The 26,789-nt window shown below is 37.3% G+C and overlaps 5 protein-coding genes and 1 pseudogene across 6 annotated transcripts; 2 read left to right on the top strand and 4 right to left on the bottom strand.

The window, feature by feature from the left end:
* Positions 1 to 276: 276 nt before the first annotated feature.
* On the bottom strand, positions 277 to 2,594 carry LOC106349115 (exocyst complex component EXO70E2-like). Its single transcript, XM_048735317.1, has 2 exons — positions 2,397 to 2,594; positions 277 to 2,281 (listed from the first exon to the last, which is right to left on the bottom strand). The coding sequence occupies exon 2, from the start codon at positions 2,268 to 2,270 to the stop codon at positions 411 to 413; it is 1,860 nt and encodes a 619-aa protein (XP_048591274.1). The 5' UTR covers positions 2,271 to 2,281; positions 2,397 to 2,594; the 3' UTR covers positions 277 to 410.
* A 2,450-nt stretch (positions 2,595 to 5,044) lies between these two features.
* LOC106349114 (ninja-family protein AFP3-like) lies at positions 5,045 to 6,842 on the bottom strand. The gene is made up of 2 exons (XM_013789026.3): positions 5,767 to 6,842; positions 5,045 to 5,435 (listed from the first exon to the last, which is right to left on the bottom strand). The coding sequence occupies exons 1-2, from the start codon at positions 6,287 to 6,289 to the stop codon at positions 5,155 to 5,157; spliced, it is 804 nt and encodes a 267-aa protein (XP_013644480.2). The 5' UTR covers positions 6,290 to 6,842; the 3' UTR covers positions 5,045 to 5,154.
* A 6,203-nt stretch (positions 6,843 to 13,045) lies between these two features.
* Positions 13,046 to 14,996, bottom strand: LOC106352334 (BAHD acyltransferase At3g29680-like). Its single transcript, XM_013791986.3, has one exon. The coding sequence runs from the start codon at positions 14,698 to 14,700 to the stop codon at positions 13,174 to 13,176; it is 1,527 nt and encodes a 508-aa protein (XP_013647440.2). The 5' UTR covers positions 14,701 to 14,996; the 3' UTR covers positions 13,046 to 13,173.
* Positions 14,997 to 16,934: 1,938 nt separating this feature from the next.
* On the bottom strand, positions 16,935 to 18,840 carry LOC106352330 (annotated as a pseudogene).
* Positions 18,841 to 20,690: 1,850 nt separating this feature from the next.
* On the top strand, positions 20,691 to 22,265 carry LOC106349112 (phenolic glucoside malonyltransferase 2). The gene is given in 2 exon segments (XM_013789023.3): positions 20,691 to 21,097; positions 21,099 to 22,265. Coding segments are annotated over 2 exon segments (1,371 nt in total). The 5' UTR covers positions 20,691 to 20,806; the 3' UTR covers positions 22,179 to 22,265.
* Positions 22,266 to 24,304: 2,039 nt separating this feature from the next.
* On the top strand, positions 24,305 to 26,756 carry LOC106352329 (putative methylesterase 11, chloroplastic). 2 transcript variants are annotated; one of them, XM_048735316.1, is made up of 5 exons: positions 24,305 to 24,970; positions 25,577 to 25,813; positions 25,909 to 26,052; positions 26,139 to 26,466; positions 26,570 to 26,756. In XM_048735316.1, the coding sequence occupies exons 1-5, from the start codon at positions 24,611 to 24,613 to the stop codon at positions 26,686 to 26,688; spliced, it is 1,188 nt and encodes a 395-aa protein (XP_048591273.1). In that variant the 5' UTR covers positions 24,305 to 24,610; the 3' UTR covers positions 26,689 to 26,756. The 2 variants fall into 2 exon arrangements, with proteins under 2 accessions (XP_048591273.1, XP_013647434.1); XM_013791980.3 differs by having other exon boundaries at positions 24,320 to 24,970; positions 26,139 to 26,756.
* The last annotated feature ends 33 nt before the right edge of the window (positions 26,757 to 26,789 follow it).

The following is a 26,789-nucleotide window of genomic DNA, read 5'->3' as shown; positions in this document are numbered from 1 at the left end:
CAAATTAATTTATATTTTGACGAAGATGTATTGGTTAAAATATGATCAACTTGTATGGTGTGATTCCATGAACCGTCGTGGAGTTGACCATAGAGACCTCTGCAAACTGCGACATGGTCAAGTCAAGAACCACCAAACTCCATCCTCTCTTATATTTATTTCGTACACCGACCAACAACAACAACATCAAAAACACTTCTCAAACTTTCACTTCACTAACAACACTTGTAAAACTAAACAACAACAAAACTTTTTTTTTTTATGCATACAAACCACTAAACAAAACTTTTATTGCGTTACACATATTCATGAAATGATGAATATAAAGATTACAAAGGTCAAAACAAATTCAATACAAACATACATGTCTATATACTAGTAACCACACCAAAACTATTAGACAACTGCTATCACCTTCTGTAGGAATTGCTCAAGGATTTAGGAGAACCAGCAAAGAGATCCAACAAGAGATTCTCAAGATCATCAGTGCTATACTTAATATACCTCTCACTCACACTGTTCTTGTGTCTACTGTAAAACGTCCAGTACGCTTGAATCACCCACATCGACGCCTTAGTCCTCACGTCTTCTCTCAGCCTCTCGTCCGATATCAACCACCCGGTCTGCGCCTTGTACACTTCCTCAAACGCAGAATTAAACCCTTGAAACCGCTCCCTAGGACGCAAGTTTCTCGAACCCGAACCAGAGCCAGAACCAAACCCTGAACCGTCTTCTTTGAGAAAGGACAGGACAGGGAGCCAGGTGGCGCGTTCGTACTCCGTTGCTTGCTGCTGAAACTTCCACGTATGTTTTCGATTCCATCTATCGCCAAAGATATGTTTCAGCTCGGAGTTCAGCACTTTCCTGGTCATGTAGTGTATGTTGTTGAGGAGAAAGATGTGTCTCAAAGAGACGTCTCTGTACAGCTTCGACTTCACTTGAAGGTTAGCTTCAAGAACCGAAGCTATAGAGTAGAAATGTCGCTTCATCGCCACAAACTTCTCCGGCGAATCGTAGGTAAACTCTTCTTCCACTTGGTTGATAACATCGGGCGGCGAAGGAGGTATCGCGAGATCCTCTACATCCTCGTGCTCCATGAGAAGCGAGTCAAGCGTTTGGCTGAAGTCCGTCAACGCCATGAGGTAGTTCATCACATAGTTAGTAAGCGGGTGAACCGCTCCTCCAGGGAAAGGATGAGAGGATACATCAGAAGCAATGGCACTCTTGAACTCAACAAAAGTTGCTCTCGCGCAGTCCCCTAGCCTCCTCATCACTTCTCTGTACTCCGTTCTAACCGATAAACCAAGATGATGATCAGAGAAGAGAGCATCTATCTCAGGTAAAAGCTCGGACACCAGCTCGTACATTTCGAGAATCCTAAGCAGCTTCTCTGGCTGCCGCGGACCGAAAGACACGGCTTCGCCAAAGTTGAGTAACTGCATCACCTGAGCCGTCACTGTATCGACAAAGATCTCGTTTAGCTCTCCGAATATCTTACTGTTCAGAGACTTCTCGCTGATAAGATACACCTGGACAATGTTTCTCATAACCCTAACCCATTTCTTGATGTTTGTATTCAACGTAGCCCAATCCATCTTCAAAACATCTTCAATACTCAACTTCTCGACCTCATGGTCATAGATAAACTCATCAAGAGCCTCTTTCCTAACCGTTGTACATACCTGGATACACTCGCGGTCATATCCTGAAGCAATCATAGCCTCTGCAATGCTCTTGAGATCTGATATAACCTCAGGTCTAACCAAATCAACAACTATATGGTCCTCTGAGTTTCTTCCAAGAATCAAATCCTCAGTGCCGAAAGAATCTTCTTCCACGGCGTGTTCAAGCTCGAAAGGCAACCTGTTCTCAACAAGAAGATGCTTAAACTCATCCTCAAGCCTCGCCATTGCCGTTTGAAGAACGTCGTGAGCTTTTCTTAAAGAGACCTCCTCCTCTGTTGTTCCGTCTAAACGATCGATCAAACCTCTCAACTCATTCACAGCTTCAAGAAACTCGTTCCCTGCGTCCGAACCCAAGTCCCAGATCATGGTTTCGTCTACCTCACGAGCCGTGATCTTGTCACAAACGAGATTAAGCCTCTGCTCAATCTCATCGGAGATTATCACCACACGAGATAGCTCTGATAAGAGACTCCCCAAAACCTTCTTAGCGTTTCTGGTGAGGCTCTTGTTAGATCTAAGCTCCTGAACGAGATACTCTGCAGCAACAATCAGCTTCTCTTCTCCATCTACCTCAAACTCTCCCATCTTCACAAACCCAGAAGATGGAAACTTAAGCTCGGCATGAAAGTTTGAGACTTTGATCGTTTTCACTAGGGAAGATTCGTAAAGGACAAAACTTTAAGAAGAAAATGGAGAAGAGAAGAAACGTACGGAGGATTAGGTGATAACGGAAACGCTCTTTGGAGATTTTTCGCTGCCTAACATAGATTTTCTTGGTGAATAATTTTTCCGGGAAAATATTATTTATTTGGACTGATGAGTTTTGGTCCTCTGAATAAGGAAGACGACCTTCCACACTACAGGAAGAAGAAGAAGAATACAAAGATTCAACGGAAGAAATGTCTACTGTTCTATTTTATTTCTATTGTTATTATATTATATTATTGTATTTATCCATTGCTAGTTAATTAAAAGAGTTTTGGATTGTTAAAATTTTGGTCGGAATGGCGGCTGCGGTTCGAGCGGTGCGGGACAAACGGTTCAACTGCGGTGCAGTTTTAACACTTATAAAAAAACGTATAGATATATGGTATATGTAAAAAAATTTGTTATAGTTAACTGCGATGCGGGGTGGAGCGGTTGTAAACATTCGAAACTTTAGTTACTATCCAAAAAATATTACTGTTTTTTTTTTTGAACATAATATTACTGTTATATTCTGGTTATATTATATGTTTTGATTAGAGTTATTAATCTAAATGAATACGGACACTCACCCTTCTATACCTCAAGAAAATAGAAAAAGAAATTAACCAGTTCTTACTCAATGCAATTGGCAGATTCTTACTCACTCACTGAAAATGAAATGAAAACCAATATAGATAAGCACATGAGCTCTGATAGGCATATCACTCACTGCATATTAGTATATTCAAATAAACTTACTCGGAAAAAAAAAAGAATATGGACACAATCTTAAGATAATGGTGTTTTTTTTGCGGGAAGAAACAAAGTATACTAGAAACTAATCATTCTAATATATTTGATTTTATACCATCTCAGATAGAACTTTATTTTTTCTTCTATAATTTACATTAAAATAGAGCAATTCTATTATATTGTAACTTTTGCTCTAATGGTGTTATTTTGTTATAGAATGAAATGTAGAGAAATCTCACTTTTTCATTCTAAATATAGAGTAAAATATGACATTCCTCTATATTTCACTATATAATAAAGTAAAATAACTATATTATAGAGTAGCACCATTAAAACAAAAGTTATACTATAATACAGTTACTCTACTTTAATGTAAATTATAAAGAGAAAAATAGAATTTCATTGGAAATGCTTTTAACACTGAGTGGTTGTGCAATATAGTGGTGTACTTATTCTAAATGTTTAAATTATATTAAATGGAAAACAACCAATAGTTTTGACGGTTAATTAGCCTGATATCTAGAATATACATGAAAATTTTGTTTCTGATAATAAATAACTAGTTCATTGTTATTTGGTCAAAATCTCATTCTATTTACATCATATGGCAAATAACAGAAATATAAGAAATAGTCCTCATCATCCTTTTCTTATAAATTGTATACTATACTTTTATGCCAATGGCTTTTATGCTGCGTAGAAATAATGCTCAATAAAATATCACATTGAATCATTTATTATGATACTTGTATAAATCAATTTTAAATCAAACCCACTAAAAATCACCTAAAAGCATAAATCCAAGTCTAGATAAATAATTTTTGAAACATCAAAATAAACTAAGAGCTTGAAGATGATGTATATTATATAGTTTCATAAAAATATAGAATAGCTGATGAAATGTAATAGAAAAATATTGTGTTCTATATCTACTTGTATAAGTTGTACGAGTATGTTTAGTGTGTGATAAGATTAGTTTGGTATATGTTGTAATTTATTTAGGGCATATTATATTGTGTATGAATGTGTCTAGTATGTGAAAATACGTTGAATTGAATAATTCGAGGAGAAAAAAAATGTCATTGCAACTTCAGTTCAGTTTATTAATAGGTTTATAAAAATTAAAGCATTTTAGTCAAAAGCAGAAATGCTAATTTTAGGCATAGAATTAAGCTTTATTTTTCTGGTTTCACAAAACAAAAACTCTAGAATCAAGCTGCATTAGTTTGTAAAAAGGCTTTTTTTGTTTGAATAAATTTAACATTCTTCAAAAAAAAAAAATAATAATAATAATAATTTTGTTGAAATTTCGGTTGAAAGAGAGTCTATTTGAAGTTTGAACAACAAAACCAAAGGGAAACAATAATTCGAGTCTGAATATAACTTAGTTGAATAAATACGGATGAAATAATTCTTAGGTAAAAATTTCCACACAGCAGCCACATGAATTCTGTCTGTTTGTAATGATTTATTACATGTTTCATTTGGTTATAACGACACAGTGGTTTTATTTCTCGACTGGTTCTAGAACCTCATGGAAAACGAAGATGCATGTACCAACATATACGAAGACAATTTGTATCTTAATAAGCTATAATAGCCCATCGTAGGCCCAATCTAAACTTGACTGGACATTCTCAATCTCAACTAATGCAAGTAAGAATTTGGAACATTGTCGGTACTCATAATCTCACTCATTGTATGAAACTATGAATACAAACCAATGAACCATTGGTGATGTTCTTAGTTCTGGTGTTCGAGTCGGGTACATCCTTGGTCCAATTGACAGTAGGTTCAACCCCATATTCTTGGGTTAACATACCCCAAAGGGACTCGACAACCATTAGAACTTCTAGCAACTAAACAATAACGACTTTAGATGACTTCTTCTATGTATAAAAAAAACTTGAAATCGCCAGTACGATAAACTTTTGTTTTATACACCTCAAGATATGGCAATTTGTAACATTGTTCCAAATGGATACAACAAATTAGTAAAAGAGAAACTGTCCCAAATAGACCATAATGGTCACAAGAAGGGAGATGGATTTACAACGATGTGCTTTAAGGGATGCGTCACGTCACTGCCACCGGCATGCTTAATGAATTCTGCCGGCGAAAGGAAGCTTCCATGGCACACGCACACGATCCTCACCTCCTGGCCTTTCCTGTACCGATACAGAAACCCATCGATTTTTTTCCCGTTCGGTCCATCTCCTGTCGTTGACACGCATGGCATGTCTTCTATGATGTTTCTGGCCGCCGGAGCAGTAATTGGTGGGCTTGTTTCTACGGACTTGTTCGTTGTTGCTTCAAACACAAGCAAATATCTCAACACAACACTCTAAATTAAAAGACCAACACACAAAACATAATACGTCACAGAAGCCTAGAAGAAAGATATACTCGTTTAGAATCCCGTCATATTAATAATAGGGGATACACTTGACCATACCTAATAATCTAACATTTTGCATATTGAGAAGATCATGGGAAGAAACACAAACAAGGATGTGGTAATGCCTAAGTTGAATTTAGGTGCTAGACAATTGATCCATCCTAAAAGAATAAGAATCTAATCAAGAATCAAGAACTAAACAAAACTCAACCCTAGAGACTATAGAATTAAATATTGTGGTACCATGAACAGGAGGAGGAGGAGGAGTGTTGTCGAGTTCGGACAAACCAGAGGAACCACTTCCAGAAGATCCGATCGATCCTTCTTCAACAATCTTCTCTTCTCTTCCTCCACCTCCAGCTCCAGTTTTATGTTTCTCCCTAAGCACTCTCACGTTTCTCTGCTTCTCAAACCTCTTTCTCTTGGCCTCGAGCCTCCTCAAGCTCTGCAACTCTTTCCTCTTCCTCCACTCCTCCGTCTCGACAGGCAACGAGCAAGTCCTACTCAGCAGCTCCGATCTACCATCGTTGACCACGAAATCAGGAATGGAAGATGAACGCGTGAGCAGCCTGGTCTTCGCTAGTGGGTCAACCCCAAACCTACCGTTGAGAGAAAGCCCTAAATCTAGCTCAATCTCTACCTCTCCGTCTTCAACAGACATGTTCTTGTTTTTCTTGGACATGAAACTCTGCAACAGATCTCTGGAGATTGGTCGGGGAATATTCCGGTAGATCTTCCCGTCTTCCCTTTTCTCAGCTTCCGACATAATGAAAAATTACAAGGAAGTATTTTATGAAAATTCAACAGATTCTTGATAACTCAAATCCCAAGGAAAAAAAGCACATATCAATTTTTTTTTCTTTCAAGATTCTATTTCTTCAAATGTCCAAAAAAAAAAAGTTTACAACCTCTCTTTTTATTTAAAAAGTTCCCACAAATTTCAACATTATTACCGAAATTTTCTCCGACAAATCTCGAACGAACACTTATTAGTTATGTAAAGTAAACAAATCCAAAAAAAAAAGAGCCTGAGAGAATTTAGATAGAGAGAGAGAGATAAGATGATACGAAGACACAACTAAAGAGAGAAATGTGTGAAAATCAGTCAGAAAAAGCTGTCTGAATATTTCGTAATACCGAAAGTACCCTTAGTTAGGTGCATTGAAGCCACGTGGAAACATGGAAGACTCTGCCCCCTCAGGACTTTTAGCGCACTCACGTGGTTTTCCGGAAATCAAACATCGAGTAACAAAAAACAAGACTCGTAGCAAAAGCGTAAACGTGTCGTATGCATAGTGGAACTTACGTTGCAAGATGGGATGTTGCAGCGTCAGGTCGTCACGTGTCGGGTTTTATATCTAATCACATTATCTTCTGCTGTCCACTACACTCTCTCTCTCCTCTCTTTTGGAGATAAGTTGACACGTTGGTAAATGTGGGTTGTTTCCTCTCTGTCGCTTTCTATTCATTTTGCTTTAATGGAAGACTTGACGCTGTTTTTTTTTTCAAAAATTAAAATTTGTTCCAATGAAAAGTACTAGTTTTGTTACAAGAGAACTGAAAGATAATCGAACATTCCCCGGACTAATAAGTCTACAGTAGGCGGCAGCTAGAACATACACATAAGCTCACATGTAGGCGGTAGGTAGAACCCATACAGAGATGACTTACAAACACAAAACAAAAGCTGAAAACCAAACTAACCAAAGTAAAACGATTACCATCTACACCTGGGAATTAAGCAACCAACTTAGAAAATTTTAGAACTTGACAAAGGCTAATGAACGGGAATTATCGTTGCTGATCTTTGATCGCCACTCGATAACCTCCACTTCTCGCACCCAAAACACCACGACCTATCGTTGCTGCTCACGCCCGCCAACCGATAACGTTCTAGAACCCAAGAACCTCAGGACTTCATAACCCGACAAGAGGACCGCATGACCACACCTCGCTGAACACTACCTTTGGATACGGGTGTGATACATTCACTAGCACCCACTATCCTCTGAATAGAAGTCCAACTAACACAACATCGAAACCGAAGCCTTGTCCAACAGAACTCTCCGGAGTCATTTAAGGCAGAAGAACCGAAGGAAAGCACTCACTAAACACACCACCACTGGAAACGAAATCTGCTAAATCAGTTGACAACCCAAGTAAAGCGATATCGAAAACTACACTGGCCAAACCATATACTAACTGATGCTAAAACAAAACACCAACAAGGATGACTTACACAACAGACAAACCCAACACCATCGCTAAAACACAACAAGACAAATCGCATCACCAACCCAAAAAATGAAAGGTCTGAAGAGACAACTCGATAATAAGCCACCAATCTACACCGGAAGCTGACCTAAACCACAGGCCACCCAATCTCCACGGAGACCATGATCCAACACGAGCTCCTCGAAACAAACACCACCCGCTAATCCAGATGCGAGCCCTAAGAAAATCTAAACCGAAGATCTATACAATACAAGGAAACAAATGCTAATAGGACCGGTGGTGGCGATAACGGAGCCGCCACGCGCCGGTCACCGGAGATGCAGAGGCGAACTTGACGCTGTTTAGGTTAGGTAATATTTTGACCAAAATGATTTTTTAGTATGAAAGGTAATTTTCTTCCTGAATTGATATTTAACTACTAATTGATTTGCATCTATGCAAATCACCTTTCACATTAACAAAAAAGAAAGTCATTTTGACCAAGAAGATCAATTAACATGGAAATATATGTCGTGCACCTATATTAAATTCTTTCGAATGAATCAGTAAAATACTAATCAATAATAAAGATTACCATAAAACATTTCATACATCATATTCACCTTCATTTTTTATGTTATTTTATTCCTGTTATTGTGTTTTATATCCTTAAATAAGATTTTTTTTTTTTGAAAAGGCTTTCATTAAATAAGAATTTTAAGACGACAATGCAACAGGATGATAATATCGAACAACAAAATTGCATTCTTTCTAATCGTTCTATTTTGCGGATTGCACTTGAATATAAACCAAGTTATGTGGATAATAATAGTCAAAATACAATTAGAAAACAAAATTCTAAAAAGATTGGAAGACATGTGAGAGATACGTATGGAATTTGACAGCACTTGTGAATTTACCGAGTAAGACCATCTCTAATGGTTCACTCTATTTTTTACTCTAAAATAGAGTAACTCTATTATAATAGAGTTGTGATATACTCCAATGGTACTCTATTTTAGAGTGAAAAATAGAGTGATGAACAAACAAAAAACAACTTACTCTATATATAGAGTAAACCCATTTTTTACTCTATTATAGAGTGGAAAATAGAGTACTATTGGAGCATTTTTACTCTAAACTCTATTTTAGAGTGAAAAATAGAGTGGAGTTGGAGATGCCCTAATAGAATCTCCAGAGAACACGCAAGAGATCAGATGGACCCCACTTCCATTTACTATTTTATCCCAACTTGCAATATCTATCTCGATGTCATTCCTCTAGGCATCAGACACGTTTACACTCACTACAATCACACACCTGTCTTTCTCTCAATACATCCCACCAGCTAAGCAAACCAATCAAACCAAATTATAAAGTCCAAAAGGAAAAAGAATTGGAAAGCGATTTTATTCAGTGAAAAAGGCACTCAACTAATCATTTACAAATGTGATTTTAGTTGTACATTATAAAATGGAGATTTAGGTAGTGTTATTAGTTTGGCTAAACAGTCAGCCTTTTGGTTTTCTGATCATGGAACAAAGGAGAAAGAGATAGATTCAAACGCCGAGGAGATCTGCATGATGTCCAAACGGGCTCTGATCTCTTCTGTTTCTGCACTTGTTTGAACATCTGGATATTGGGCCTTGTTTTTCGGCCCTTTATATTTCCTTTGCTTTTAATATAATCCCGTTGCACAAAAAAAATGGTAGTATTATTAGTTAAATGTAATTACCAATTGAAATTATGGCTGGCAAATTTACTTAAAAAGAATCCAAAACTTAAAAAGTTATTAAATATTGTTTCACTATAATTGAGAAAAAACAACGTGATTTATGATCAGATTATAAATATGGCAGGTGAATTAACTATACAATATTAAAAAATGCAATGACATTCTCTTGTAAATAACTCTAAAAACTAAGGACAAAATTATATTAGAAATTTTGTTTTAATAGTATAGATTCATATTGCGGGATTGTCTTTTTTGAAATGTTTATAACATATTATACTTTATAACATGTATGTTTATTTTAAAATTTTATATAATATGACAGTTACGTACTAGTCTTAATAGTATAGATTAAGCCGTTGATCCTTGTTACGTTAGTTTTTGTCGCTGTGTGACTTTCCTAATCCGTGAATTTCTTGCGTATCAGTTATGTCTTAAGAGCTTTTTTATAGTTTGTCTTAAGCCATTGGTCGTGTTTGTTTTTCCCCATCCAAAAATATAAACCAAGCCATTGTCTCTGTCCAGTGACTTTTCTAAGCTATGGGTTTTTTCTCTACCCAAAAAATGTAATACCAACTCATAGTCTTTGTCTAGAGACTTTTTTTTCTCCAATTTCGATTTAGTCTCCATTGTCTCTGTATTAAGATTTGGTCATTATGTCCTTCCAACTCATAGTCGTCTTTGTAGCTTTGTGGTTCATACATAGTCTTTGTCTTGACACATCTTTAAGCCATTACCTGATTTTTTCCCATCGAAGAACTTTTTCGTAGTCTTTTTCTTAAGACATATTTAAGTTATTAGTGGTCTTTTCCCATACTATAAGTCTTATTTAAGTCGTTAAGTAAGAATCTCTTTTAGATTCATAATCGTTTTTTTAAGAATCTTTGTGTTATGATTCTTTAAGCCATTGCTAATCTCTGTTTAAGACTGATTTCCAGAATATGAGTTGGCCATACCATTGTCTTTTGCTTAAGAGTTGGTCATTATTTCTATCCAGCTCAATTGTCTTTGTATACTTTAAAACCTTGTGGGTTTATCAAGCAGAAACCTTGTGGGTTCATAGTCTGTGTGTTGGCACTTTCTATTTGAAATTGTCCGGCAGAGTAAAGAACCATCCATAGCATGAGAGATTTATATCATTTGATCCGTGGGTTGTTTTTCCCCATCTATAGTCTTTGTCTCGAGACACTTTAAAGCTGTTGGTTATTATACCAAAACCGACACATAGTTTTCTTTTCCAGAAGACTCCTAAGCCGTGTGATTACATAAGAACCTGTTGTCGATTCAAATTTGTTAAGAAGCTTTCCCTTATGATTTTTTTTAAAGATGTTGTCATACATCAAGTCTTTAGTTGATTTCTACCATCCAACAAGTCTATGGCATAGACTTTCTCTGTTTGATGCATAATCATTGTCAAGAATATTTAAGTAGTTGGTTTCTTTAAGCCGTTTAGGTATCAATCTATACAGCAAGTGTAAGTTTTTACCATCCAACAAGCCTGTCTTATAATTTTTAGAGTTGTTTGTCATTTTTCTTCATCCAACACGTATTCCATCTACAGGCCTTTTTTTTTCCTAAGCTGCTGGTCAATGTTTCCATCCAACATATCTAAAAACATACCCATGTTGTCTATGTCTCGAGTAAAGAATCCATTTTCGATTCACAATCCTTATTTAGAATCTGTGTGTTGGCAGCCATTTGTCAAAATAATTTCCAAGGCCATTAGTTGTTGTTTTTATCAGCATGTCTTAAGGACAAATGTTTATTCTTTCCATCCACCAAAAATTACTTTTTCATTAAAAATATCATAAAATTTATAAATTAAAAATTACTCTATTAACTATGAAATAGATTATAAAATATGATTAGTTGAATATTTTATAATAAAGTTAGACTTTACCTAAAAATACCAAAACATTTTGTATATTGAAACATCAAAGTTTCTTAAAACATCTTATATATATACTCGAACAATCACTGTGATGTAAATTGTGAAAAAAGCAAAAAAAAAACTTGATTTTTCAAGAGATGAACAATTTGCTTCGTATAATACTCGATATAGTGAATGTAGATAAGTAACGAGATTATGCTATTGAAACCCAGAGTGACTCAAGAAGATACTACGGTGTGGGGATTTGAAAAAGTGGTGTGTACTCAACGAAGAGTGGCTTCAAATTTATCGACTATATAATTAAGACTCATTATGTAGAATTTATATCCAAATATTTAAAATATAAAAAAGTTAAAAAATCCAAAGTACCTAAAAATATATACAAATACCTTAAGTAAATATTTAAAATAGCAAAAATATATTCAAAACACTAAAATGCTCAAAATACCTACTAATTCTCCATCCAATTATACTAAACGAATTTTCTGTAAATTTTAGATATTTACACTTTCAATATTTAAATTTATAATTTTGAAAATTTCAAAGAATAAAAAAATAATTTAAATGGATATCCGAACCAGAAGAAAAAGCAAATCTACCGGGTTAAAACAATGAATCGGCACTGCGAATGATTTGCTTCAAAACATGTTGCCACCAAAACCCGAACTCTCCTGTTGACCACTCGAGGAAAGCTAAGATCTTGACATGTACTGTCTCCGAGAACCGAAGAACAGCTTCACCTGAAGACACTTTCACGCTAGTGGCCTGAACTCCGCTTGTCCAAAAGAATCTCCAGCCATCCAACCGCCGGCTAGGCCATATACGACCCAACACAGATGAGGGATTTTCAGGAGCACCTGAATCATGAGCCAGTCCGGTCGACGCACATCGACCTTATGCACTCCGTTCAAGCCGTCTAGAGAAAGAGATCCCACGACGTTCAATGGCTAGGATGCACTAGATTGTGATCCAGTTAAATTTTTGTAGTTTATATGAGAAATTGAAAAATCTGTAAATACAACATAATATATACATGTCATTTTCTTATATGTATTGGATTTGGAGCTTTTAAGAAGGATTGTCTATTGGTTCTATTCACTTTATTTTACATGAGTTTAGTAAAAAGGTGACTTGATCTTATCTTTGATGGTTTACTAGTTCACCAAATTTACCAAAGTCATAACAGGAAAGGAAATGATATGTTTAATTTGGAGATATGTGAATGTTATTATTGTTAGCAAGAGCAAAAATTTAGAACAGAAGTGAAGAAGATGATCAAAAGAGCAATTCATTTATTGAATTTCTAGGATTAATCGTCAACAATGCTTTTACAGACTTAAGCATAAATATGACAAATGTCTTATTCACAATAGTACATCAACATGTAAGAATGCATTGTCTACATCTAATTGCTTTTAAATCCCACCATTTCATGACTGTTGTAGCATCAAGAACAAGATGTACTATGGTTGTTTTCACATTTCCGACTATAGCATTTTAAGAAAATCACATCTCAGACTACAATTTTTAGAGATACGGCTCCAATGACAATCTTTCTGGTATCTGATCTACAATATGAATTTCGGGTTGAAAGAAAGAGAGAACCTTTGTGTATTCGATTTAACATGATTACCAAAAAAAAAAAAAAAAAAAAAACAGAAACATCCATAACACTTCAGATTAGGTTTCCAGTTACATGATATGTTCCATGATTATATATAAATGATAATTTATTACTTTGCTTCGAAACCAAGAAAGATCTAAACAAGTGAAAACGACAAAGTCCCACGATCATTACATAAATCAGCAAAAGTTATTCATTGTTTTCAAGTCCATTCTTGAACAGAGAAACGAGAATGTCCATCTCATCTTTCTTCAAACACAAGCCAATCTCCACGCCAGCAGTCCCATCCCTCATCTCCGACATACAAAATATCTGACTCTGGTCATAAGACACGACCTCACTGTTAACCGGTCTTCCCCACCCGAAATCCGACCCGTAAATTGAAAACCGGTTCGAACCGGAAGCTGCCCAAATATCCGTACCTTTCTCTATGTTCTTCGTCTTATCCGCATACATATCAAAGAACACCTCAATCCCTTGTGATCCCAATCTTTTGACAGAGTCGCTGATAATCTCTACAGCGTTGATGAAACCATCTTCTCCAAGAAAGTGCTTTGCCTTGTAACCTAAGCAACAGATAGGAAACACGCATGCCCCTGAGTATGTCCCCCTAACCGATGGGCCTAACCGGTTTCTAAAATCGGGAGCGTATTCATAAGCCACCGGTCTTTCCACGTCACCTACACGCGCCTTCACCAAGCAGGTCCAGATATAAGCATTCACCACGACGTACGTTGAAAGGTGAAGCTCGAGGTGAGAACGTTTCGACTCGTTCTTGGCTCGTTCCTTGAGTTTCTCGACGTTCTCTAGAGTCAGATCAAGTTTGAGACGGTAAACCTCTGCACTGACCTCCTTGGTTGGAGGTAGCTTCAGGGTTCTTGCGTTATCTTTGTCCTGTGAAAGATGCGGAACCAGTTCCGACATCCTCTCTTCCAAACCGGTGGGAACATTGATGGCGGTACGATCTAGTACTGGAGTTATGTCCTCTGGTAAAGTTGTAGCTCCATGTTTGCAGATATGAGCCCATGATTTGATAAACATTAGCGCTGTTATAGCGTCCACAAAGACATGATGGGATACTATGCCAATGCTAAACCCCTGGTTCGGAAACAAGGTTACTTGCAAAGCAAGTAACGATGGTGAGTCACCTGAAACCGGTAACTCCGGTACAAGGGGACGTATCTCATTAGCGGGACGTAACCCCTTTCCTGAAACACTAGAGAAATCTGCATCGCTGATTTCTCCAGCTATCAACGAAACGGTGTCGTTTGGAAGGACCACGATGCATGGTTTAGGATCTTGTGCGTTCCATGTGAGGTGACCAGCGAGCGGGAGATAGTAGCCAAGGACGAGGGAGAGAGATTGCTCAAGTCTTGGAAGGATCACTGAGTAGAAGGAGTCGTGAGATGAGTCATGGAGTTTGTAGAAGATAACTTGTTCGTTGGGCATGAAGTTTAGCCACCGTAGGTCGAAGAAAGTGAGTGGGAGAATGTATGGATTCTCACGGGAGGAATCGGCTAAGGGGCTGATTTGAGAGATCTTTGTAACGTTTAAGGCCATTGGTGATCTAAATTTGCTATTCTTTAGATTGGTATGTATCAAAATGTACAAATCAATGTTATTTATAATGAACTTAGTTGTGTTTTCAATTTGAACTTTAACAACAAAAAAAGAAAAGATGGATATGCTTGAGCTTATATGGTGTGTTGTGTGCATGATGGATACGTGTGTGGTATAGTAAATGACAGTTCATTAAGATAATCTGTGAAAATAACTTTAGATAGTTATTTTGACATTTGTCAATATAGAATCTTTAGAGAGATTCTTCTTCCAAATTTAGAGTATCATTTCATATTTCATTTTTTGACTTTAGTTATTTTTCTTAAAATTCACTGAATATAAGGAAAATTTGATATTAAATTGTATAGTATAATGTGTCACAATAACGTTAGATTTATATAGATTGATAATGTGTCACAAAACAAAAAACCGACATATCTTTAAAAAACAAACAAATAGGAAACAATTAGCTTTCTATGCATAGATGGATACTTTCAAAATGAAGAAAACAATAATTTCATGTAGTAATGTTGGACATCCGGGTTTTCAGTTCGGATCGGTTCGGTTTATTCGGTATTTAGATTGGACATTTAGGAACCGTTTAAAAACCTGATATTTTTCGGATCGGTTCGGTTCAGATAATGTCGGGTTCGGGTCAGATTTCTATTTTTTTATGAAATTCGAAGTGGAACCGTACTACAAATAATTCGGTTTAGTTCGGGTTTAAAGTCCAAAAAACCAAAAATACCAAAAACCCAAGTTAAACCCGGAAAAAACCAGAAAAAATTCGGGTTATTTGGATTTGTTAAGATATCTTTACTTATAAATTATAAATAATAAAATTAAAAATAATTAACTTTTTCAATATATTCGTGTACCAGTTCGGTCTCGGTTCGATTTCGATTTTTCGGGTTTAGAAATATAGGAACCATTCGGGATTTTCGGGATTTTGTAATTTTCGGTCTGGTTTTGGTCTCAGAATTTTTGGTTTGGTTCCGATTCGGTTTTCGAGTTTCAGATAATATGTCCAGGACTATCATGTGGTATGTCTCTCAAGGAGAATAAATATATCGTATATTTTTCAAGAAAAAACTAGGGTCATTTTGCTCAATATTATATGAGACCCGACAATTAAGAATATAGCCATCAAATAGTATTGGGTGATGGATGGGACAATTAGGCCAACAAATTTCCCTTTCTCTCCTTCTGGGCGCGTGAGTATCATATAAAAAGATAAAATCTATTCCATTGCACCAAATCTATATTATAGATATAGTCTGTCAAAGCTCTATCATAACAACACATCGTGGAGAGAGAGAGAGAGAGAGGAGAGAGAGAGAGAGAGAGGAGAGAGAGAGAGAGAGAGAGAGAGAGAGAGAGGAGAGGAGAGGGAGGAGAGAGAGAGAGAGAGAGAGAGAGAGGAGAGAGAGAGAGAGAGAGAGAGAGAGAGAGAGGAGAGAGAGAGAGAGAGAGAGGAGAGGAGAGAGAGAGAGAGAGAGAGAGAGAGAGAGAGAGAGAGAGAGAGAGAGAGAGAGAGAGAGAGAGAGAGAGAGAGAGAGAGAGAGAGAGAGAGAGAGAGATTGTAAGAAGAGGCAACTAGTTATGAGGTTGGGTTTCATCTGCTAAATAATTATATTATACATAATTACAACATAGTACGAAAAATACTCAATACAACAATTGGACGTGTTATGCATAACTAACATACTATAATATACTATATCGATTAAATGAATAGTATAGACAATTTGATACATAGAAATATTACAATGTAAATCGTTTATAGATTAAGAAAGAGGGAGAGGAGGTGAGGGGGGAGGGGCACCATGAAGGACGGGAAAGGGAAGGGGAAGGGGAGGGGAAGGGAAGGAGGAGGAAACATTAAGAAATTATTTCTATTATATATTTATCAAATAGAATAGTACAACGTAATGTGTATTGTTTATCTTCTCTGTTGTTTCTTAATTTACATATATCAAAGTAACAAAATTGTAAAGCCAATCAAATATACGAAGAAAAACAATCAAACAATCAGTTGTAGTATCTGATGATTATACAGCATCTGAAATCAGAGGATCATGTGCTCTTCAATCTAACTGGATTACTTTCATTCGTTCGTTTTGATAGCAAATTAAGATCTTTTGCAAAGTTCGTTGTGAAATTTTAATGGTTCCATGATCTTTGGTGATGAAATAAGAAAGAAAGAAAAAAAAAAGCGAGTATGTTAGTTGGTAAGAAATAAGAGTAATTTTGTTTGTATGGTAGATAATATATCGCACATGCCTTATAAGGGTTATGTATTTGATTTATCTTATGCTATGATCATGTCCCCTAATTTTTCAAAAAACTAATAGTTCATCTAAAAAAGAAAAGCTAGTACGTAACGTAAACGTTGTTGGATCAATGAGAAATAAAAATTCAATTTAAAATTTAAGTGAGATTGTTGCATAGGCACAATCTTGGTTTTGCTGTTTAGATTATAAAAAGCCAGGAAAAAAACTTAGGTGAAATTACATTCTTCGCCACTGTTGATGTTAATTCCAACCTAACATTGACTAACATTTTGTTAATCAATATAGATTTTGAGTTAAAAAGTTGAGTTCGATAAAAAATCTAAATTTTAATCAAGATACTGAAAGCCATTATGAAAATTATTATGGTCGAAATAGAAAGATAAACAAATCCATTTGACATGTCTTCACAGACCAATCTCCATGTCATTATAAATAAAAGTGTTTTAATTATCCAAACCATTTTTAAAAAGAGAAATAAACAAATCCATTTCACATTTCTTCAAACACAGACCAATTTCCACACCACCTGGCCCATCCCTCCTCTCAGACATTGAAAACGCCTCGTTCCGGTCGATAGACACAATCTCGCTATTAACCGGTTTTCCCCACCCAAAATCCGCCGTGTATAGCCCAAACCGGTTCGACCCGGCAACAGACCCAGACTGCGTACCCGGTTTTACTCTCTTCGTCCCATCTACGTACAACTCACAAAGTGCTTCAATATTATTTGACGCAATACCTTTAACCGAATCACTTATAATCTCGACGCTGTTCACAAACCCATCTTCTCCCATAAAAACCCCCGCTTTGTATCCATAGCAGCCCAACGGTTCCCGAAGTAAGTTTCAGGAACCGGCTGATCCAGCCGGTTCCTGAAATCAGCTGCGTACATGAAACGCACCGGTCTATCCACCTCGCCACCACGCGTCTTCACTAGCCATGTCCATAGATAAGCGTTGGCGACAACAAACATTGACAAGTGAAGCTGGGAGCGAGTTGACTCTTTCTTGGCTCGCTCTCTAAGTTTCTCGATGTTCTCCGGAGTCAACTCTAGCGTGATCCTCACTACCTCGGGGCTGATCTTCTCCATGGGAGGCAGCTTCAGCGATCTCACGTCATCTTTCTCCTCTGAGAAATACAACAAGATCTCCAAGATTTTGGCGTCGAGACTAGCGGGAACGTTGATGACGGTACGATCTAGAAACGGAGTTAAGCTCTCCGGTAAAGACATGGTTTCGTGGTTACATAAGTGAGCCCATGATTTGATGAACCTAACCACTGTTTTACCGTCCATAACAGAATGATGAGCTGCTACGCCGATGCAAAACCCTTGGTTCGGGAACAACGTAACTTGCAGAGCAAGAACGGAGGGCGAGTCACAAGCCACCGGAAACTCGGGGACCAAAGAACGTATCTCCGTCTCGGGACGTAGCCCTTTCCCGGAGATAATGGAGAAGTCAGCGTCGCTCTCCGCAACTATCAGCTTGACAGAGTCGTTTGGGAGGACGAGGATGTGTGGCTTAGTATCTTGTGGATCCCACCTGAGGCGACCTGCGAGCGGGAGGTAGTGACGGAGGACGGCGGAGAGAGAGAGCTCGAGCTTGGGGAGGATTAGAGAGTGGAAAGACTCGCGAGATGAGTTGTCTTTATCGAGTTTGTAGAAGATGACTCTCTCGGTGGGATGGAACTTCACCCACCTTAAGTCGAAGAAGGTGAGTGGGAGAACCAGCGAGTTGGTTGTGTCATGAGAAGAGTTTGTTGCTGGGTTGACTCGGGAGATCTTGGTTACCGTTATCGTAGCCATTGATGATGAAAGAAAACTTCACTTTTCTTGCGATGGACCTTTCATATTACATAGGGCTCATTATAATATAACGCGAGATTAATGTATCCTGCAAAAACAGAAGTTTATTCATTTACAATTCAAATAAATACAATATTTCTTTGTCTATTACTATTGGAGTATACATGATTATGACTTCAGATTCAAACCAGCTGTCCTGTTATCATGTGTATATGTTTGCTAGGTGCTGATTTTATAAGTTTTGTGGTTAATTTATAAATTTATAGAAATGCTTTAGTTAGTATCAATCTAGATCCTAAGTTCCTAACCTAACTTTCCACAATTTGAAGTTTGAAACCTCTATGTATACTAATAATAACTTTTCATTGCAAATATTTAAAGGAAACAAAGGTGTTGTTGTCACCAGCCTTAGATTTCAACAAGAAAGAAACTTGAAATCCAACAGAAAATAGCCCATGAATCAATGATAGAAATCTGAAAATTTTAGTCCAATTAATCATCCCACCCCACAAACACTCCTGATGCCCAGTTAGCCCATATTTGATAAACTGGAAATAGTAAACTCGTCACAATCCCACTGTAACTTGAAACTATGCCTGGACGTTTTACCTAGACTCCAAACATCCAAATCAGAATCGACCAGAAAATACCCAATCAAAAACCGAATCAAAAATTTATAAGTACATACTTGAATCCAAAATTTCTCTATTCAGAAGAACCGGAACCGAAAAGAACCGACTCGAATAGATTTGGACTGATCCGAATAGACCCGATCCGATAAGAAGCGATTCAACATAAATATCCAAAATTATGATTTCATGTGTTCTATTTCTATATTTTAGTTTGTGATTTAGTTGAAATTTCTTTTTGCCAATAATATTTATCATTATTTTATAACAAGTTCAAGTAATATGAAATTTTAATATCAAATTTAGAGTTTAAAAATGTTTAGTTTCAATATTATTTGTTTATTTTGTAAAATTGTACGAGAGATTTTGGCTAAATTATGATGTAATTTGAGTATTTCAGATCATTTCGTATTGTAAATACCCGAACTTGAGCCAGATCCGTTATGGATCCAAAAACTACAAATATTTTAATTATAGATTCGAACCGACCCAAACCCGAAGAGGAACCGACCCGAATTCAAACCCAAAAATTTCAAGTATCTAGTTGAGTCCAAATTTATAGGACCCGAATGATTCGGACCCAAAAGAAACCAACCCCAACCTGACCTAAAAATCCGAACGCCCAAACCTATTTGATACCTTAAAAACTCCAAAATAAAAAAAAGGTAACTGTTAAGTTTAAAATCAATTGACGGTAAGTAAATTGTACCAACTCGCTTATATGTTAATTATGTCTTTATGAAGCTTTTAATATTAGAGTTTTATATTTTCACATCTCCATGGTTTTTTGATCATTGTTCTTAACAATATCCCAATATCCGACTGGTTTGTGTCAGATAGACCGGACTAATTTAGGTCAGGTTGGACATTTGGGTAGAATTTGTTGACAAATGACAATGTTGATTTGATGAATTGTGGCAAATTATTTTTGCAACACTTGCCATTTCTGTGATTTACAGTTTACAACTTTAAATAGAGTCTCTTTACTTTTTGCCTTACTTAATTAGACATTTGGGTAGAATTTGTTGAAAATGTCGAGTTGATGATTTAATGGCCAATTTTTATTCTTTTTGTAACACTTGCCATTTCTGTGATTTACAGTTTACAACTTTAATAAAGTCTCTTTATGTTTGCCTAACTTAATTAGACCTCTGGGTAGAATTTGTTGAAAATGTTGATTTGATGACTTAATGGCCACATATAACTAATTTATATATCTAAAAAATAGAGTTGAATACAATGTGAATCTTTGAGAAGTCAGTTATTTCATAACACGTGAACACATATATGGGTGATTTGGTCGTATATGTACAAAGATCAAAAGATTCTAGACTCATTGGTATTTTCTCAATGAAACATCTAAATGTTAGCGATCCGAGCAGTCGTCACTAATGACGCAACTTATAGTTGAGATTGCCCGAGTCATCCTCCTCTCAGAAACTCGAAAGTAGTTTTGGTCGTTCAAGTACTCTTTTGCTATATATAATTACTAGTATTGGTTTTATTATTGAAACATCATATAACACTCGTCACGAATGACTACACACATCATTGAGGTTGCCCGAGTCACCCCTGCCACCGACTCGGACTCTGTCCTCAACTCCCTCAAGATCCCCTTGACGTTCTTCGACCTACCGTGGCTACTATTCAGCCCCGTGAAGCGAGTCTTCTTCTACAAACTCACAGAGTCGACACGTGAGCATTTCCACTCCTTCATCCTCCCTAAACTCAAACTCTCCTTGTCCCTCGTCCTCCGCAACTATCTCCCTCTCGCCGGCCGCATAACATGGGACCCAAACGAGCCCAAGCCCAGCATCGTCGTCTCTCCAAAACGACGCCGTTTCAGTAACAATAGCCGAGACCGAAGCTGATTTTTCTCTTCTCTCCGGCTACGGACAACGTCCTCTCTCTGAGTTATACAACCTGCTCCCTGAGTTACCGGTTTGTGATGACTCAGCAACCGTTCTCTCTCTTCAAATCACGTTGTTTCCGAACCACGGATTCTCCATCGGCGTTGTAACACACCACGCCGTTTTAGACGGAAAAACGTCAAGCACTTTCATCAAAGCTTGGGCTCACATCTGCAAACAACACCTCGAGAACAACGGCACCTCTTCTCTACCGGAGATTCTAGCTCCGTCTTACGACCGGTCCTTGATCAACGGCGTGACCGGAGTCGACGAAAAGATGATCGCGATGCTGAGATCTCTCAAAGGAGACGCAACCAACAGCAGCAGAAGCCTCACTCCGTTTCCCGCCAAAACACTCGGAGACGACGTCGTTCTCGCGACGCTCGTCCTCTCCCGCGACGACGTCGAGAAACTTAGGGAGCGAGCCCAGCGCGAGTCAACCACGCCGAGTCAGCTCCACCTGTCGACTTTCGTCGTCTCCTTCGCGTACGCGTGGACCTGCTTCGTGAAGGCGCGCGGAGGAAGCGACGAGAGATCGGTGAGCCTCCTCTTCGTCGGAGATTTCAGACACCGGCTGGATCCGCCGCTTCCGGCGACGTACTTCGGGAACTGCGTGTTTCCTGCGGGTAGTTACGACCACGAGGCGGCGGAGTTGTCGAGATTCGTTGCGGCGGTGGAGATCCTGAGCGGTTTGGTGAAGGGGCTGAGTTCGCGGGAGGTAGAGACGGTTGCGGAGGCGTACGCGGAAGCGTTCCGTTTCGTGGAAGGGAGCACGCAGTTCGGGACTGTAGCCGGGTCGACCCGGTTGAAAGTTTACGAGTCGGATTTCGGGTGGGGGAGGCCCGTTAAGGTTGATATTGTTTCTATTGACCAAGGAGAAGCGATCGCGATGGCTGAGAGACGTGAGCAGTCGGGTGGCGTGGAGATTGGAATGTGTTTGAAAAAGACTGAAATGGACATCGTCCTTTCCATTTTCAACAATGGTTTACAAAATTAAAAGCTTTTTCTACAGAAATATATAAAGTTTTTGAAAAATATTATCTGAATAAAAATATTAATTATAGTAATGTTTATTCCTCATAAAGAAAACCGATATTAATTACACAAGGGAGTGACACTAAGGGGAATTATCAAACTCCTAGAGACTACATACAACTAGGAGTAAACAACAACTTACTCTGAAGACATTAGCCGGCAGATTTGAACAAAATGTCCGGACGGTAAAGCAGAATATAATATACAGAAGTCAAAAGTAAAACTCAATCATAGAAACCAGATCAATTCTATAAAACACCCACGTAAACGGATATACCGAAGGGAGAACAAAGAGATAAACGCACACTAGAAAGCGAACATTATTTGGGAATAATCTGCTTCTCAATGTATTGCTTCGAGTACAACCTGTCTAGCCACAAGAAATGCAGAAAACGAACGGCTGATGAAGACCCAGTTTTTTGACAATCAAACCTCCACGCGAGGTCATAGAGAGCCAAAGCGAACACTACTCCAGATATGACCAGTCGTAACAAGGAGGGGATTTTTGTCGTCCCTTATGTGACAAGACCATATCCTTAATTACGACTATATTCCAAAACACTAGCTCCATTATGAACCATTTTAGACTTTCTTAATCGTGGATTCTATGCATATCAAAATTATAAACAACAATATGGTTTGACTAATAATATTTTGTTTATTTTGTAAGTTTAACTAATAATATTAAACTGTTCATATATAAGATCTACTTCAAAAAAATCAGCTTTGTGTGACAAGTAGAATAATTTGGAGGTATATATCATGGAATTAACACTTTTTACGCTTTGTTATATCAACTCCAGTTTCCAAACAGAGTTTGACTTTGTATAAAATACACAAAGCTAGTCAATATTTGTTTTGACATTGAAGATAAATATATCTAAGATTCTTATACAAATGTAGTTACATTGTTCAATTTCATTAAAAAAAAATCTTTCACTAATATTCACATTCTTGAGAACTTAGCCTATTGAATTGAAATACTCTAAGATAACAAATGTTTATGGTATAGATATCATTAAAGTTCATGATATAGTGTGCATTTGCCGACAAAAAAGTCCATAACATAAATACAATCATGAATCATGCATCAACATGAAAATAGCCAATATATTTTAGAGATGTATTTTCTTGTAGTGAATTTCAAACAATTCTAAACTAATAAGCGTAGAGACTAAAGGCTAATTAAGAGGCACAACAAAGCATAATTTCAACATAAGAGATCACTGATCATTTTGTAAAAAATCCATCGTTGTGTGAGAATAAATGAGATATATACACCTAGTAATACAATGAGTCAATGACCATTGATATATCTTTACATGGACTTACATCATTACCTAAACTAACAAATCAAAAGTAGATAACCAAATGTGTTAGAAAATGATCACATTTGGTTATATATATATTGTCTTTTCAACACATTTTGGTTATATGTCTGATCATTTTTAGTGTTTCAGATCGAAGTATAGTATGTGCCTCACTGTGACAACTGAAAATGTGGTGGATGACCAGTAAAGTTAGTTATTTCTCAGGCGGAGAGAAAAAAAGTGGCAATGGTCAATATTTTCTACTAAAATTTTAAAACACTTGTACTTATCATATGATTGCATACATATTGCAAGGCGAGGGAATTCACATGCAATGTGATGATGGTAGCTTAGCATCTACATATCTTTTGCCATGTATTTTACTCGGGATCTGATTCTCCTAACTTTACATTACTTTAGTATGTTATATAGTGGTGGTCCAAACAAAATTTTGATCTTGTGATGATCACAATTTGAGTAAAAGCGTGACTTATTAGTCCTTTTCTATATCTTATTGAACGCTCAATGTGGAGGACTGCTTTGTCTCCGTAAGTGGATAGCCACGAGAAAGCTACACTCTCTGCAATATAAAAGTTTTGTTAGTTTGATCTTTCCATAAACTGTTAATTTTTTTCTAAAAAAACACTCTATTGTGATTTGCATATTTTAATTGGTGCAGCATAACCAAAGTGTGTTAATCAATTAAAAAATTCTCCAATAGTTTTTTTGAAATTGAAAATTCTCCAATATTGAAAAAAAAAATGTGAAAGTAAATTCAGTTTATGTTAAAAAGGTAAAAACTATGAAGTTTAATAATGAAAATAAAAGAGTGTAATTATTATAAAATTATAGGAACTTTCTTCTGTAGCAATGGTCCCTCTCTGGCCTCACGATTACCGTTTACAGTATAGAGACGTTGAGAAGCCATTAGAAAGTTGCCAGCTTCTCCATTCCACTTTCTCTCCACCACTTTCACCTGAACCTCACGTCACGTTCTCTCTCTAAAACTCCATAAATCCCAAACCTTTCTTACTCTCTCTCTCTCTCTCTCTATCACAAGCTCTGAGCCTTTTTCATTCTCTTCATGGGAAACCTCTGTTCTCTGTTTGCTCCGCCGAAGCCCGTGAAGAAGAGACGACCCATCAAGAAGCGGCAACCATCTTTATCCGGGTCGGGTTCTGGTCCTAATACCAACCGGTTGAACCGGTTCAGGTCATCGTCCTCTAACAAGTTCGATGATGCCGTGACTCAGGAGCAAGCTCTTGCCGCTGCTGCCATTTTGTCCAGACAGCAGAAAAGCGGCGGATCGCTGCCGTTTGAACGGTCCGCGTCGCAACGTCATCCCGTTTCTGTCTCGAAGAAGAATCAGTTGCCTCGGAGCTCCAGCACTAGGTCAAGATCCTCCACGGATCCTCTGTTGCAGCCTCATCAGTTCCTTAACCAGGTTCTGTCTTTGTATTGACTGAAGTCAATCCTCTTAAGGATGTTAACAGACATTCCTCTAACTGAGGTCTTAATTCGAAACCAAACGTGGAAGTTACATATAAAGTGGACAATGAGCTCAATGTTATTTTGCAATGTTTAAAAATCGTTAGTCCGTAGTTAGGCATTTTATATAAGATTATTGATTAAGCGGACGCATATAGACAGATTTTTTAGTGCCTAAACTTTTTTTTTTTTTGAAAAAAACGTTCTTGGAATAATCATTTTGTTTAAGTATGATTTGCCGATTAGACGGACACCTAGGTGCAGTTTACACCGATTTTTAGAACACTGATATTTTGAATAAAGACATGCTTTGGAACATATGTAATAACCTGTGATTGGTGATCCTTTCTTGACATTTAATGATAAACTTTGAATTCACATATTGTGGGATTGTGGGTGACAAAGAGATTATAGTCTGAAAAAAAGAGGAAGAGAATCTTGATGTTGAAAGTACTTATCTTCAAGTGTTGTTCCTCTCTTCCATGTAGGACTGTTTAATACATTTTCTTCGTGGTACATTCTTTATACTGAAGTAAGATTCTTTGTTCTGGTCTTTGAATAGGGTGTTAAGCTAGATGACTTGGAAACAAACCATTTTATCCTCATCCATGGAGGAGGTTTTGGTGCTTGGTGTTGGTACAAAACCATTGCACTCCTGGAGGAAGATGGTTTCAAAGTTACAGCCATAGACTTAGCTGGTTGTGGTATCAACTCGTTCAATATAAATGGCATCGCCAGTTTGTCACAATACGTGAAGCCACTTACTGACATTCTTGAAAAGCTTCCCATAGGAGAGAAGGTTCTGTTTCTGTTTACCTTCCATTTCTACTCCATTTCCTTTGATTTCCTCTTCCAAAAATACTAAAAAATGTTATTATGTAAAAACAATTTCAGGTGATCTTGGTTGGTCATGATTTTGGTGGAGCATGTATATCATATGCTATGGAACTGTTTCCTTCCAAGATTTCAAAAGCTGTTTTCCTCGCTGCAGCAATGTTAACAAATGGACAAAGTACACTTGATATGTTCTCGCTGCAGGTTTGTTTTCTTGATTATCTCTTCTTGGGTTTCAAGCTTGTTTCGTGCCATAGATTAACCGACAACTATATGACACATTTTTTCAGGCAGGTCCGAACGATCTAATGAGAAAAGCTCAGATTTTTATCTACACAAATGGTAATGAACATCCTCCAACGGCCATTGACTTAGACAAATCTCTTATCAGAGACCTTTTGTTTAATCAAAGCCCATCAAAGGATATTGCATTGGCTTCTGTATCAATGAAGTCAATACCATTCGCTCCGGTTCTCGAGAAACTCTCTCTCTCAGATGGTAACTACGGTTCAGTGAGACGGTACTACATAGAGACGTTAGAGGATAATGCTATACCAGTGACTCTCCAAGAAAACATGATTAATAGTAGTCCACCTGAAAAAGTTTACCGGTTAAAAGGTGCTGACCATGCTCCTTTCTTCTCCAAGCCACAAGCTTTGCATAAACTTTTGCTAGAGATCGCCAGGAATACTAGACCTACTTAACCTCTCCTCTCTTGCAGGGTGTCTTCATCAATATATATTCACTAACTGGTGTTTTAAAGTGGCTCCCCGTAAGATTTCTCTTCATTTGTATTTTGTTGTTCTTGTTTTATTTGTGTTTCTTTTCTTGTCTGTTTAAGGTTTATCTATTGGACCTTTTCTTCTTCTTGTTTTGTTTTTACGTGAAATAAAAATGTTTACAGAAATTGTGTAGTGAATTGTGATTATCCATTTTAGACA

Source organism: Brassica napus, chromosome A6, assembly GCF_020379485.1.
Source record: "Brassica napus cultivar Da-Ae chromosome A6, Da-Ae, whole genome shotgun sequence".
Classification (NCBI taxonomy): domain Eukaryota; kingdom Viridiplantae; phylum Streptophyta; class Magnoliopsida; order Brassicales; family Brassicaceae; genus Brassica; species Brassica napus.
The sequence above is the reverse complement of the archived record's forward strand: the minus strand, read 5'-3'. Positions and strand labels throughout refer to the sequence as shown.

Bases quoted from the DNA above. Each gene is read 5' to 3' on its own strand.
- LOC106352329 (XM_048735316.1), top strand. From the start codon at position 24,611: ATGGGAAACCTCTGTTCTCTGTTTGCTCCGCCGAAGCCCGTGAAGAAG. The intron at 25,814-25,908 runs GTTCTGTTTCTG...AAACAATTTCAG, and splicing joins AGCTTCCCATAGGAGAGAAG to GTGATCTTGGTTGGTCATGA. The intron at 26,053-26,138 runs GTTTGTTTTCTT...ACATTTTTTCAG, and splicing joins TTGATATGTTCTCGCTGCAG to GCAGGTCCGAACGATCTAAT.
- LOC106349115 (XM_048735317.1), bottom strand. From the start codon at position 2,270: ATGGGAGAGTTTGAGGTAGATGGAGAAGAGAAGCTGATTGTTGCTGCA.
- LOC106349114 (XM_013789026.3), bottom strand. From the start codon at position 6,289: ATGTCGGAAGCTGAGAAAAGGGAAGACGGGAAGATCTACCGGAATATT. The intron at 5,436-5,766 runs GTACCACAATAT...TTGTGTTTGAAG, and splicing joins TCCTCCTCCTCCTGTTCATG to CAACAACGAACAAGTCCGTA.
- LOC106352334 (XM_013791986.3), bottom strand. From the start codon at position 14,700: ATGCACACAACACACCATATAAGCTCAAGCATATCCATCTTTTCTTTT.